Source organism: Rhinoderma darwinii, chromosome 2 (assembly GCF_050947455.1).
Source record: "Rhinoderma darwinii isolate aRhiDar2 chromosome 2, aRhiDar2.hap1, whole genome shotgun sequence".
Taxonomy (NCBI): domain Eukaryota; kingdom Metazoa; phylum Chordata; class Amphibia; order Anura; family Rhinodermatidae; genus Rhinoderma; species Rhinoderma darwinii.
In genome coordinates, this window is record NC_134688.1 from 245,284,390 (window position 1) to 245,300,255 (window position 15,866).

The window sequence follows — 15,866 nt, forward strand, 5'->3', positions numbered from 1 at the left end:
ACTGTTTTGCCAGTTATTTCCGCCCAGATTTAATATTGCAATAGCTTCTTATTGTTTTCGTTCTAGGTTCACGCCACGTTATATGGATACTTGATCATTCTTCCGTTTTTTGGGCAGAACGAAGAGCGGCAATACGACCAGGAGGTCTCTCGCTGGGTCTGCTGGGAGCCGACGTTCATTGGAGGGGTTTGTGAGGCCTGAGGTGGCTGTACGTCTTGCCCGAGGTGGTGGCCATAAGCGGACGAGTCGGTCCTACGGTACTGGTTATCCATGTCGGGGGGAATGACCTATGTTCCGTTTGCTTGGGTGAGCTCATAGCACTGATCCAGTCCGACTTTGAGAGGTTTACTTTGTTTTTTAACGAATTGGTGCTGGTGTGGTCTGAGGTCATTCCCAGGGCGGTTTGGCAAGGGGCCCGTGATGAGGCAGCAATTAAAAGGCGCAGGAGGCTGCTTAAAACCAGGGTGTCCAGGTATGTCAGGGCTGGTGGAGGTGTGGTGATTAGACACCGGCAGTTGGAAGGTGACAATCGGTGTCTGCTGCTACAAGACGGGGTACACCTCACTGATATCGGGTTAGATATCTTTTTGTCCGTGCTCCAGAATGGTATGGAGGAGGCTCTGTTTCGGTTGACCTAGCGTGATAAAAGGGTAATATGCACACAGTCTTGAAGGCACTCAGGCTTATTGCCCGTTGTACGCAGGACTGGGTAGCAATAAAGGGGTTAATTTGGTTACGTTAAGCTAGGTGGGTTTCGTTCCATAGGTTGTTTATAATAAGGAGCCTATAGCAGTGGGGCACCCGCCCATGGGGACGTTTTGGTGGGAGTTATAGAGCAGCTTACACACCCTCCAAGGTTAGGGTTTATAATGGCAGATAGGGAGGACAATCTTCCTCTTTTGGCTGTTACCACTCAGGGATTTGTATTGCCAAAGAATCGTGTGTACACTTACCTGTTTTTCCCACCCTCCCTCCCTCCCAATTTTTTTCTCTTATGAAGAAAAAAAAAAAAAAAAAGAAAGAGAAATTATGTATATATTTATAAAAATAAAAGAAAATAAAAAAAAAGGATGTTAAAAAAAAAAAGTGGAATAACACAATGGAAAATAACGGTTTAAAAAAAAAAGAAAAGGCTAAATGATTGATGAAACTAAGAAAGGAAACCGCATACAATTTGGCTTTTGTTATGTTTATTCATGACACTTCAATGTTGGAGTCCAATATGTTGTTTGATGGTCTTTTTTGGTTGTCATTGTTTTATTTTCTCAGAGTGTTTGTGGATTTTATGTCACAGCAGGCGCTATTTGTGGAAAAGTACGACCTACAGGCGGGCCTTAGGCGGGCTGGCATACGGGTTCATTAATAATGGTTTACAGCTATATATTTTGAAAATATTAAATTAAGAAATAAATAAAGGTGTGGCCGACCGTCCATGTCAACCCACGTTTAAAAGTTCAGTGGTAGTTTGTCTTGTTATTTATAGCAAAAGGTTTTAGTCTAACCTAGCGTGATAAAAGGGTAATATGCACACAGTCCCTAGTAGTAACATGACAGCATGTACCCAAGTAGTAACATGACAGCATGTACCCAAGTAGTAACATGACAGCATGTACCCAAGTAGTAACATGACAGCATGTATACAAGTAGTAACACGACAGCATGTATCAAGGACAGAGATTTGTAACTTTGGCGCTGGCTCCTAGACCTGACTAAGATTGGTCCAGACATGGCAGAGGGTGGGGGGGGGGGGTAGTGCACATTTTAAAACCTCGGCCTTGAGTACCAAGTGTCCCTCCCACTGCATGTAAGGCCAAGAGACTGCTCTACAGGAGTGCGTAGTCATGGACTGCTCTACTGAGACTGATCCTTGCTGATAGAGACCGGCGCTGGGAGAGTAAATTACATTTGAGAGCTCTGTTGTTGGCCGATTACATGTCACTTCCTGGCAGTTTGTAGAGACGATGGTTCCAGGAGAAGGTTTTAGTTCTTTAATAGCTACCACAAACTGAAGCTTCGCTTCCCATTGGAGTGGTGTCTATTTTTGATGGAATATTGTTCAGAGATATAAAGTGTAGTATGATCCGTGTGAACTTTCCTCTCTGGCCATCATTCCAGGTAGTCCACTCATCAGAAGATTTTCGTTTGCTTGTCTTCCTTCAGCTCTAAGGCTCACAAACATCTGACTGTAATACTTTGGGTCAGTATTGAGACGCATCATCTTTGAGCTCATGTGAGCAATGATGGACAGACATTGGTACCAAAAGGTCTCCTTTCTGCCGTCTACCAGGAAGGGACCTAGTGGGTAGGAGATCTGGTGTCCCATATAGCAATATGACACATACAAGCATGTTAACAAGGTTGCCTTTAGTTCTTTCTCACTTCTTATCTGGGAAGAGATGACATCTCGGCAAAGCATGTACAGGAACACCACAGTGCCTGATGTTAAAAATCCTTGGCCCTGCCATCCTTGAAGGAGAAGTTGTCTGTCTATGCTTGTTATCCACTCTACTACATCTATTGGGGAAAGGTGGTACAGCTGGAAGCATCTCCGGCACAGAAAGTCTGCTAAACATTTTAGGATCTTCTTGGTGTATGTGTGTAGTATGATGCGCTGTGGAACATTAAATATTTGTTGCTCTTGAGTGGACACTTGATCTTTGAGGACTGGATATTCTGAGTCCATCTTGACGCTTGGTGGCTTAGTAGTTGTCAGAGTCTCCTTCAGATCAGCACTGATGACTGGAGTAATACTATACTTGCAACTGTTACTTGGTTCGTGGTGGTTTTTTCCTTTCTTTGTTTTCTGTGTGTCTTCATGGCGGCTCACTCTTACTTTGCTCTTTACATCGGGAACCAGCTTGCAGCAGCTGAAAGCTTTCCCCATGATTATTGAAGTCTAGATTCTGGATTCTATTTCTGTAGATGAAGTTACAACAGATGATTATTTCTTAGTTATGAAAAAACACATTGCAATATTTAACCAAATGTAGGAAAAAAAATGTAACCTTTTAATAGAACACGTCTATGCCTATGGGCAGCTCAGCCTTAAAAGTTGTCTGCTCTCATGGGTCATGGGTATATGCAGTGTGCTGTGAATATGCACAGATGATGCCAAGGTTCGTATTCCAGAGGAGAACAAGGCAAATCCCCAAATAAATTTTGTTATTATGGTCTATCCCTAGAAAGTCAAAAAAGACCTTTGGGGGACTTTTCTAATGTAACTGGGGCTGCAGATTTACAGGGTATATGAACCCTGTTATAGTGACTATTGTCCCTGTTAGGCTACGTTCACACAGGGCGGAGACACTGCATAAAGGTACACAGTGTATCCTCCCTGGCGGTTGCAGGGAATTTCGACTGAAAAAAAATCGCACCAAATTGTGGTTCATTTTTTTGTCCGGAATGTCGACTGCGGAAAACTGCTCGTAAAAAAACAACACATACTTACCCTCTGAAGTCTTGCAGACCAGCCTCCTAGGATGACGCTTAATCCCATGTGACCACTGCAGCTTGTGATTGGTTGCAGCGGCCACATGGATGGAAAGGTCATCCAAAGAGGCCAGGCTGGACGAAGAAACACAGAATTCTGGGTAAGTACACACTTTTTTTGCGGCTGAATCGCTGCTATTCCGCCGCAAAAAAACGCATTATCTGCTACTTGCTGCAGGTTTTACTTCCCATTGAATTTAATGGGGAAATCCCACAACACAAAAGCAGCGATTACGAAAATACAATTGACATTCTGCAGATTAAGAAAACCGCACCGCAGGTCAATTTCTGAACGTTTTTTCCACTCATCATTTACGCAGTGTCTGAAGGGGATTTGGTAGAATCTCATCCACTTTGCTGCTGCTGTATTATGCTGCGGATTTTACACAATGAAATTTGTTGCAGAAAATGTGCAGTATTTACGCTACGTGTGAACTTACCCGTAGGGCTGTGCTGGATCTAGTTAGACCTAGCAGCAGCCTCCTACTACCGGCATCCCGGCGATCAGGTGACCAGTGTGAATGTGAGTACAGAGAAGACAGTAACCTACTCTCCAGGGTCCCTGACAGTCACTGACTGCAGACCACCGACATTCAGCTGCCCAATTGTTTGGAGAGCAAGCTTAAACCTGCGCCGTATATATAAGGTGGACGGTCCTCAAACGGTTAAATATGATAAAATATGTAAACTTGTCAACGTATTCTACATAGATAACGTTTAAATTGTTTTTTTAGAAAAATATTTTATTAGTATCACTTCCAAATACTAAATTATCAAGAAACCCCTGAAAAATCATAAATTGACATTCTGATCCTAAATTCTTTCCCATTTAGACCATGTTTGCTTATATTTCAATAGCTGCCCTCTTTCTTCATAATACATTTTCTCTGAGATAATCGGTTTCGTCATTCTCCATATCCTACTACGAATAATTCTTCTTGCCATTTACAACACATTCAATGTTAATACAGCCTCTTGTCTCCCTTTTATTTCCATATTAGCTCCCAGAAGATGATTATTTCATCCAGAAGGATCCGTATTTTACAGTTTCTATCTACGGTATCTCGGCTATACGTTTTGCCCAATAAATATGGAGCTTGGGGCAGCGCCACGGTATATGGACCAAGTCCACATTTAGGTTTGCACATCTTGGACAAGGGTATTCACCTCCGGGATTAAACATTTTGACTTCTTTGGTGTATAATAATACACATCATGTATTATGAATAGCTGTGAAATTCTAAATATATTATCTCTAGTGGTTGCTGGCATCATTTTTAGCGCATTGATCCACTTATCATTATTTAGTGTATCCACCACCCTATTCCATGTAATGAAACTCTTCTTCACCTTATCTTCTGTATCACTACAATTTAACATAGAATTTACTTTTGCCACCACCTTTTTCTAGTTACAGAGTGTATTAAGAAATCAAATAGTTTGTGGTTATACAATCTGAATTCTCTCTTCCCATATTGTGACCTAATATCATATTGTACTTGTACGTACTGTAAAAAGTGTATATCTAACACCCCATATTCTCCCATAATCTTCTCAAAAGACTTAACCACCCTATTATTAAACCAGTGCATCATAAATGTAGCCCCCTTATCATTTCAAAACTTAACCCCTTGTAGAATTTCAGTGTCTGTAAATATATCACCCCAAACTGGGGTAAAAGGTAAATAGCCTTTAATCCCTAGAGTTTTATCCCTCACCCTGTCCCATATTCTCTGAATCATTCCCCCAGTAATATTACTCCCCAATCGTGAGAGAATATTTGCTTCCATGCACATCACCATGCAGATTTTTTTTCCCTATTTAAAGAGGCTCTGTCACCAGATTTTGCAACCCCTATCTCCTATTGCAGCAGATCGGCACTGCAATGGAGATAAGAGTAACTTCTCTTCACAACGCCCAGCTTCTGGCAGTGCAGACACAGCGTGTTCTCGAGAGATCACGCTGTGACGTCACTCACTTCCTGCCCCAGGTCCTGCATCGTGTCGGACGAGCGATGACACATCGGCACCAGAGGCTACAGTTGATTCTGCAGCAGCATCGGCGTTTGCAGGTAAGTCGATGTAGCCTCTGGCGCCTGGTGCCGATGTGTCCTCGCTCGTCCGACACGATGCAGGACCTGGGACAGGAAGTGAGTGACGTCACAGCGTGATCTCTCGAGAACACGCTGTGTGTCTGCACTGCCAGAAGCTGGGCGTTGTGGAGAGAAGTGGATGATACTTCTATACACAACGCCCAGCTAGTAAAAGAAGTAAAAACGTCCAGATGTAACGAACATAATACACGCCCACTTGTACTTTTACTTTAAACACGCCCAGTTGTACTTTAGAAAGCCTCATTTACATAAATATAAAAATGGTCATAACTTGGCCAAAAATGCTCGTTTAAAAAAAAAAAAAAAGTTACTCTTATCTCCATTGCAGCGCCGATCTGCTGCAATAGGAGATAGGGGTTGCAAAATCTGGTGACAGAGCCTCTTTAAAGATTCAACTGCCTTTACACCATTCAGTAACCCTTTATCATAATCCACCAATTGTGCTGGTTGGGTTGTAAAGTAATAGAGCTAAAAGTTGGATATTTTAACCACCCCCTTCTCATATGGCAATTTCAATATCGATAGTAAGACACCTAGATCTTTTACCACCCCAAATCAGATCGATAATAATTGCATTAATAGTTCTAAATTATTTACCGGAAATCCATACTGGACAGTTTTGTAAGACATATAATCCCTGTGACAGGATCAATATTTGTACCAGTAAATTCTGGCCGCCATAGAAATTGGGGGTTTACACCACACCTTAATCTTTCCTCTTACTTTTAGAAACCAGGGCATCAAGTTCAAGGCGAGAAAACCTTCTACTTTCTCTGAAATAGTTATTAGCAGGTATTTGGTCCACAATCAGTATATTTGATGGTAACTTTAAGTATATAGATACCTTATCCAGCAATCCTTTATTCTGTAGTAGACCAGGAGGTCCTCTCTTCTGGTTCAGAAGATTGTAAAATGTATATTCTCTAAAAGTAGTAAGACAATAGAGATAACATGGACACTGCACACTGAGAAGCGTGAAGTGTATGGTAAATCTGCGGTGAATCACTTGGATCTAGATGTCAGTGTTCTAGAACAATGTAGATCACAATGGCAAAGGAAACTTACTGGTTACTATGACGATGCCAACTATGCTGTAGAGTTTCTATTAACGGGGCAGTGCAGGATTAGAAAAACATGGCTGCTCTCTTGTAAAAACAGTGCCACTCCAGTCCACAGGTTGTGTGGGGTATTGCAGCTCAGCCGGTGAACTGCAATACCAGACACAACCTGTGGACATGTGTGGTGCTGTTTCCGGAAGAAAGCAGTCACTTTTTTTGTAATTCTATGGAACCCATTTAAGATTCTTTAGAATGTTTGTGTCAAGGATAACCCTTGTCCATCCGCGCTATTAGGACTTTTGAACATAATAGAAAGTAATTTCCGCATTATGGGCCAGAGCAGAGAGATGCTAACAAACAACAGCTCTTGCTCTTAATGATTCCAGCTGTCTATGTATTACAAGGTCGGCCTTCAGTGTTGGGCTGGGATGATTCCCCAGTAGATAGGGCCGCCATGTTTTACTGGCTAACCATTTTAAAGAATTCCTCCATATCTAGTAGATCTACCGCACGCTAGGCAGGTCTAGAACACGCCTCTGACGCAGCCTGCCAGAGAGGAGCAGGAGAGCGCGCCACTGCGTGTGAGTGACTTGCTGCTGTACCCCAGAAGAGCAGGAGGACATAGGCAGGGGCGTAGCTAGGGGGGGGCAAGCGGGGCATGTGCCCCGGGCGCAGTTCGGAGGGGGCGCCAGCGCCACCTCCTCCTGCACTATAATTGTACCTGTGTCGCAAGGACACAGGTACAATTAGAAGCAATGAATGACCGGTCACGTTCCGTGCCCGGCCATTCAGCGCCTCTCCACGAATGAAGCGACTGGTACCTTTTGTACCAGTGACGCTTCCGTCGATGAAAGGCGCTGACTGACTGGCAGGGAAAGTCATCCTGCCCAGCCAATCAGCGCCTTTCATAGACGCTGTGTTCAACCCCCTGGAGACCTGCGCAGAATAGAGCAGGTCTCCATGGCTGCCGGACGGCGTGGGAGCGGGAATAAGGTGAGTTTGAATATTTTTATTTTTTTTTAATTGCAATAGAAGTGTGCGGCTGTATCTGCGGGGGGGGACTTTGTCTACACGGGGGACTTTATCTACGGGGGGTGTCTATCTACAGGGGGACTATATCTACAGGGCTGGGCTATATACAGGGGGACTATATCTGCTGGGCTATATATAGGGGGACTATATCTACAGGGGGACTATATCTACAGGGGGACTATATCTACAGGAGGGCTATATACAGGGGGACTAGATCTACAGGGCTGGGCTATATACAGGGGGACTATATCTGCTGGGCTATATACAGGGGGACTATATCTACAGGGGGGCTATATACAGGGGGACTATATCTACAGGGGGGCTATATACAGGGGGACTATATCTACAGGGCTGGGCTATATACAGGGGGACTATATCTACAGGGGGGCTATATACAGGGGGACTATATCTACAGGGCTGGGCTATATACAGGGGGACTATATCTGCTGGGCTATATACAGGGGGACTATATCTACAGGGGGGCTATATACAGGGTGACTATATCTACAGGGGGCTATATACAGGGGGACTATATCTACAGGGCTGGGCTATATACAGGGGGACTATATCTACAGGGGGACTATATCTACAGGGGGACTATATCTACAGGGGGGCTATATACAGGGGGACTATATCTACAGGGGGGCTATATACTGGAGTGGGCTGTCTATAGAGCACCATATACAGGGGTGGGCTGATTTCGGCAATTAACCCGATAAATGTGGTGCTCGATTGCGATCACCACATTTAGGGGGTTTGTAGCACATCAGCAGCCCCAATGCAATTGTGGGGGCTGCTGATGCTTGTGATGGCATCTGGAGACCAGGCAACGGCCTCTGCGTCTGCCATATATGGAAGCCTCTGGCTGGTCCTCGTAGACTTACTGTCAGAGTGACTGTGACGTTACACTGACAGTTGGAATACATTACACTACCTAGGTAGTGTAATGTATTCTAGCAGCGATCAAAGCTGCAGGTAAAAAAAATAAAGTGTAAAAAGTAAAAAAAAAGTTAATAAAAATGTTTTATAAAAGTGTAAAAATAAAAGTTTTTGTTTTCCTATAATAAGTCATTTATTATAGGGAAAAAATGAAAACTTGAAAAAAGTACACATATTTGGTATCACCGTGTTCGTAACAACCCAAACTACGAAACTATAATGTTCTTTTTTCTGCACGGTGAACGTCGCAAACAAAATAAACGGAAAACTACCGTATATGTCGGCGTATAAGACGACTGGGCGTATAAGACGACCCCCAACTTTTACCCTTAAAATATAGAATTTAAGATATACTCACCATTTCGTGCAGGAGCGCTTCACTATGGCCATCGGTGGCAGGACCCAGGACTCTCTGTCTCTTTGAACTCGCGCATGCGCAGATAGGCTGCTTCATCGCGCGAGATCTGAGAGGCAGGGAATGAGAGGAAAGGGCGGGCCAGAGGATCTTACAGAGATGTTCCCTGGCGGCTAATACCGGCTTCCCTCAGATCCGTGGCGGATTCCGTGCATCCCGGGAGCCTGTGTACCGGACTGCAGGCTCACAAGGTAACACACAACCTGTGTGTAGACAATATGTAGACTAGGGATGTCACGATACCAGAATTTGGACTTCGATACCGATACTTCGTTTAGTATTGCGATTTCGATACCAATTTCGATACTTTTGCCAACAGTAATAAAAAAAAAATTCTTCCGTTTTCTGATGTGAGGCGCGACATGTGATGAATTTTGAACGCGCCTCACATTAATAGTAATTAATCCCATCATGCTTCTCAGTCATATTGGGTTAATGTGCGAGGTACATGATGGGGTTAATTACTATTAATGTGAGGAACATGGAGGGTAAATTCATCGCACCTCGCGCCTCACATTAATAAGTGAATGAAAGCCGTGTTTATTTCATTTTTTTACAGCGTACACATCATAAATGATGCAAAAACATTGTTGTCCGCGCCATTACTGAATGTGTGTATTTTATGTATTGAGACTTATTTTAATGTTTATTGTAAAAAAGGCGTAAGTGTATTTTTTTTAAAATTTAACAATACTTTGTTTTTACTTTATTTTTAAACTTTAATGTACTGACATATCAGATATGTGCCAGTACATTAACCTGTGGACGGATAATACACAGGCAGTTGTTAGGACATACTTGGGTATGTCCTAACAACATGAAATATGGTAAGACAGCCCTGGGGTCCGTCAATAGACCCTGGGCTGTCTGCCCATATATGGTATGGCCCTCGATCGCGTCACAGGAATTTCCTGTGACGCGATCCAGGGGCATCCCCCCTTCTCACTTTCCCCTGAATGCTGCAGTCAGCTGTGATCGCAGCATTCAGGGGAATAACGGCGGAGATGAGCGGTTTCTCTGATCTCCGCCGTTATAGAGCGGGGCTGCGGCTGTGTAATACAGCCATTGCCCCGCTCCTGACAGGAAGTGCGCGCGCGGTCAGCATGAGGTGATGCGGCCGGCGCTGCACTAATGAGCGGCAGTTCAGGCACTGAAGACAGAACATGGGGGTGTTTTGTAGCGCGCCCACCATGTTCTGTCTCCAGTGCCGCCGCTCATTAGTGCAGCGCTGGCCGCATTGCATCATCCTGACCCTGCGAACTTATCATGACTCAGGAGCGGGGCTGTGGCTGAATTACACAGCCGCAGCCGCGCTCCCATACATTCATGTGTTACTATACTGAGCTGTGCGGCTGCAACGTGCATCCCTAATGTAGACAATATCCGGCATATAAGACGACCCCACACTTTTGACATTTTTTTAAGGGTGTAAAAAGTCGTCTTGTACGCCGATATATACGGTATGTCAGAATTGCTATTTTTTGGTCACCACCCCTCCCAAGATATAGAATAAAAAGTGATCAAAAAGTCACATTTACCCCAAAATAGCACCAATAAAAACTACAACACGTCCCGCAAAAAACAAGACCTCCCACAGCTTTTTTGACGAAAAAATAAAAAAGTTACGGCTCAGAATGGGGTGTCTCAGAAAATAAATTATTTTATAGAAACTTAATTTTATTGTGCAAACGCTGCAAAACTTAAAAAAAACTATACACATATGGTATCGCCGTAATCGTACCGACCCGCAGAATAAAGTAAAATGTAATTTATTGCGCACGGTGAACGCTGTAAGAAATAAAGAATTTAAAGCACCAAAATCGCTGTTTTTTGGTCACCTTAGCTCTAAAAAAGATCCTGTGGGGTCAAAATGCTCACTATACCCCTAGAAAATTCCTTGAGGGGTGTAGTTTCCAAAATAGGGTCACTTTGGGGGGTTTCCACTGTTTTGGTCCCTCCGGGGCGTTGCAAACCCGACATGGCACTGAAAACCAATCCAGTTAAATCTGCGCTCCAAAATCCAAAAGGCGCTCCTTCCCTCTTTAGCCCTGCTGTGGATCCAAACATCAGTGTGTGACCACATATGGGGTATTGCCATAATCAGAAGAAATTGCTTTACAAATGTTGGGGTGCTTTTTCTCCTTTATTCCTTGTAAAAATGAAAAAATTCTATGTTTCCACAGAAAAAAATGTGTTTTTCATCTTCACAGACTAATTCCACTAAATTCTGCAAAAAAACTGTGGGTTGAAAATGCTAACTATACCCCTAGAAAAATGCCTTGAGGGGTGTGGTTTCCAAGATGGGGTCACTTTTGGGGGGTTTCGACTGTTTAGGTACTACAAAACCTCTTCAACCTGACATGGTGCCTAAAATATATTCCTAAAAAAAGTAGGCCCCAAAATCCACTAGGTGCTTCTTTGCTTCTGAGGCCTGTGTTTCAGTCCATTAGGACACTAGGGCCACATGTTGGATATTACTAAAAACTGCAGAATCTGGGCAATACATATTTCTCTGGTGAAACCGTCTGTATTACAGATTTTTTTTTAATACAAATGAATTTCGGCAAAAAAAAAATGAAATGTGTAAATTTCACTTCTACTTTGCCTTAATTCCTGTGAAATGTCTAAAGAGTTAAAATACTTTCTGAATGTGGTTTTGAATACCTTAAGGGGTGCAGTTTTCAAAATGGGGTGATTTATGGGGACTTTCTAATATAGAAGGCCCTCAAAGTCACTTCAGAACTGAACTGGTCTCTGAAAAAATGGCCTATTGAAATTTTCTTGAAAATATGAGAAATTGCTGCTAAAGTTCTAAGCCTTGTAACGTCCTAGAAAAATAAAAGGACGTGAAAAAAAACAATGCAAACATAAAGTAGACATATGGGGGATGTTAACTAGTAACTTTTTTGTGTGGTATTACTATCTGTTTTACAAGCAAATACATTTAAATATAGAACAATGCTAATTTTTGCTAAAATTTGAAGTTTTTCACAAATAAATATTGAATTTATCGACCACATTTTTTCACTAACATAAAGTACAATATGTCACGAGAAAATAATCTCAGAATGACTTGGATAGGCAAAAGCATTCCGGAGTTATTACCACATAAAGTGACACAACAAGGGGTTAAAAGTAGGCCAATGAACAGACGTAACCTGGGACCATGTGATGTAAACTAACTCAATGACAGCTTAAAGCTGTCACTGCTTAATTTACTGTCACAGACCCAGGAAGGTAAGTATGATAATGGTTTTGCCTTTTTACTTATTAGGCTGGATTCACACGAGGTCATTACGTCAAGAATTGACGGACGTATTTCGGCCGCAAGTCCCGGACCGAACACTGTGCAGGGAGCCGGGCTCCTAGCATCATAGTTATGTACGACGCTAGGAGTCCCTGCCTCGCTGCCAGACAACTGTCCCGTACTGTAATCATGTTTTCAGTACGGGACAGTTGTCCGGCAGCGAGGCAGGGACTCCTAGCATCATACATAATTATGATGCTAGGAGCCCGGCTCCCTGCACTGTGTTCGGTCCGGGACTTGCGGCCGAAATACGTCCGTCAATTACGGACGTAATGACCTCGTGTGAATCCAGCCTTAGTGTTACTGTTAAATGTCGTTCTCACTGTCTTTCTGAGCCACTAAAAAGTTAATATTGACCGCGTTTCCTTCAATATTCTTGATCAGTATTCAATAAGAGGAATACGAAAATTATACAAAAGATGGTTTGTTTATGGAGATATATTTAAAAAAAATCATATAATAGCAGAGATACATACATAGACAGATCCATATTGTAATATAACTTAGATCGTAATACAGAATACAGATATCATCTTACATAGTCATTGTATGGGACACTTGTCGTCTCCATCTTGCTTAGCCTGAGTGTGTGTCTTCATCATTGGTATCAGTGTATGTCCTTGGGCGTCTCCCTGGATGACCACCACTCCTAGATGACCACCCCTAGATGACCACCCCTAGATGACCACCCCTAGATGACCACCCCTAGATGACCACCACTCTGGGATATTTATGACAGAGATAGACAGAGTATACGTAGTTCGTACGGTTGAAAAAAAGACACATGTCCATCAAATTGAACCAAGGGATGGGAAAAGGGAAGTAAACATTTTTGACACATAACAGCTTATATTTTTTTGTTTCAGGAATTTATCGAAGCCTTTTTTAAAGCCGTCTACTGTCCCTGCTGTGACGAGCTCCTGCGGTAGACTATTCCATAGATTCACAGTAAAGAAGGCTTGTCGCCTCTGCAGGTTGAACCTTTTTTTATAGGCGTGTCTTAACATTTAGGTGACATTTGTGCCTACATTTGGAAGACTTACAACTGTCATTACTCATGCATTGCCGGTGCTTATATAGTTTTGCTTAAAGAGGCTCTGTCACCACATTATAAGTGGCCTATCTTGTACATAATGCGATCGGCGCTGTAATGTAGATTACAGCAGTGTTTTTTATTTAGAAAAACGATCATTTTTGACAGAGTTATGACCTATTTTAGCTTTATGCTAATGAGTTTCTTAATGGACAAATGGGCGTGTTTTACTTTTTCACCAAGAGGGCGTTGTGGAGAGAAGTGTATGACGCTGACCAATCAACTGAACAATCTGCGTCATACACTTCTCTCCATTCATTTACACAGCACATAGCGATATAGCTATATCGCTATGTGCAGCCACATACACACACACACTAACGTTACTCAAGTGTCCTGACAGTGAATATACATTACCTTCAGCCAGATAACCAATTTGTACACATGCAGCAATAGTATGAACGCCAATTCAGTAAAGACAATATATATATCTCTTTTAAATGTAACAGTCTAATGACTAGAGATGAGCGAACTTATGAAAAGTTCGGTTCGGCAGGTTCGCCGAATTTCATGAAAAAGTTTGATTCGGAACGAACTAGTTCTGACCGAACCTGTAATACAAGAAAGCCCCTAAAAATCGTGTATAACACTGTTTAAAAGCCCTAGAAGCCCTGTATAACACTCTTAGGTCACCCATGAGTGTATCCAAGTACTTTTGAGCTGTCTTTAAGGCAAAGTTAGTGTCAAAGTTACGCCAACATGTATGGCTATAGGAAAACGGATGGGACACGGTGATAACTAACAGAAACCACTGCACTTGTGCATGTTGTATTCTTAATGCAATGTTAAAAAAGGTACCAAAATTAATCATTTTTGGCGGAAGATGCCTGACAGGGTTCATACATATAAGGTGGTAAAAGAAGAAGCAATGGCTTTTGACAAGCCCTCCAAAAAGTTACCCTTTTTATTGGCAGATGCCTGCCGGGGTTCATCCATACATGGATGTAAAAGCAACAAGCAATGGCTTTTGACAAGCCCTCCAAAAATGTACCTTTTTTATTGGCAGATGCCTGTCGGGGTTCATCCATACATGGATGTAAGGTAAAAGCAACTAGCAATGGCTTTTCACAAGCCCTCCAAAAATTTACCCTTTTTATTGGCAGATGCCTGCCGGGGTTCATCCATACATGGATGTAATGTAAAAGCAACAAGCAATGGCTTTTCACAAGCCCTCCAAAAATTTACCCTTTTTATTGGCAGATGCCTGCCGGGGTTCATCCATACATGGATGTAAAAGCAACAAGCAATGGCTTTTTACAAGCCCTCCAGGCCTGCTTGTAGCAGACGGACGGCACTGGAGGTGTATTGGTGGTAGTAGAGATAGCCAACACAGACAGCAAAGGTGGTGGTAGTAGTAGTAGCAGCACATTAAAAAAAGAGACTGGACGACAGTCACAGGACAAAGCCCTGTGGTGGGGCAGGCCTCAGGCCTGCTTGTAGCAGACGGGCGGCACTGGAGGTGTATTGGTGGTAGTAGAGGTAGCCAACACAGACAGCAAGGGTGGTGGTAGTAGTAGTAGCAGCACATTAAAAAAAGAGACTGGACGACAGTTACAGGACAAAGCCCTGTGGTGGGGCAGGCCTCAGGCCTGCTTGTAGCAGACGGGCGGCACTGGAGGTGTATTGGTGGTAGTAGAGGTAGCCAACACAGACAGCAAGGGTGGTAGACTGGTAGTAGTAGTAGCAGCAGCACATTAAAAAAAGAAACTGGACGACAGTCACAGGACAAAGCCCTGTGGTGGGGAAGGCCTCAGGCCTGCTTGTAGCAGACGGGCGGCAGTGGAGGTGTATTGGTGGTAGTAGAGGTAGCCAACACAGACAGCAAGGGTGGTGGTAGTAGTAGTAGCAGCACATTAAAAAAAAGAAACTGGACGACAGTCACAGGACAAAGCCCTGTGGTGGGGCAGGCCTCAGGCCTGCTTGTAGCAGACGGGCGGCACTGGAGGTGTATTGGTGGTAGTAGAGGTAGCCAACACAGACAGCAAGGGTGGTGGTAGTAGTAGTAGCAGCACATTAAAAAAAGAGACTGGACGACAGTCACCGGACAAAGCCCTGTGGTGGGGCAGGCCTCAGGCCTGCTTGTAGCAGACGGGCGGCAGTGGAGGTCTATTGGTGGTAGTAGAGGTAGCCAACACAGACAGCAAGGGTGGTGGTAGTAGTAGTAGCAGCACATTAAAAAAAGAGACTGGACGACAGTCACCGGACAAAGCCCTGTGGTGGGGCAGGCCTCAGGCCTGCTTGTAGCAGACGGGCGGCAGTGGAGGTCTATTGGTGGTAGTAGAGGTAGCCAACACAGACAGCAAGGGTGGTGGTAGTAGTAGTAGCAGCACATTAAAAAAAGAGACTGGACGACAGTCACAGGACAAAGCCCTGTGGTGGGGCAGGCCTCAGGCCTGCTTGTAGCAGACGGACGGCACTGG

At 43.6% G+C, this 15,866-nt stretch overlaps 1 protein-coding gene across 1 annotated transcript; it reads right to left on the reverse strand.

The window, feature by feature from the left end:
• Positions 1-1,655: 1,655 nt before the first annotated feature.
• LOC142741051 (cyclin-dependent kinase 5 activator 1-like) lies at positions 1,656-2,912 on the reverse strand. The gene has a single exon (XM_075850445.1). The coding sequence runs from the start codon at positions 2,882-2,884 to the stop codon at positions 2,057-2,059; it is 828 nt and encodes a 275-aa protein (XP_075706560.1). The 5' UTR covers positions 2,885-2,912; the 3' UTR covers positions 1,656-2,056.
• Positions 2,913-15,866: the final 12,954 nt, after the last annotated feature.

Bases quoted from the DNA above. Each gene is read 5' to 3' on its own strand.
- LOC142741051 (XM_075850445.1), bottom strand. From the start codon at position 2,884: ATGGGGAAAGCTTTCAGCTGCTGCAAGCTGGTTCCCGATGTAAAGAGC.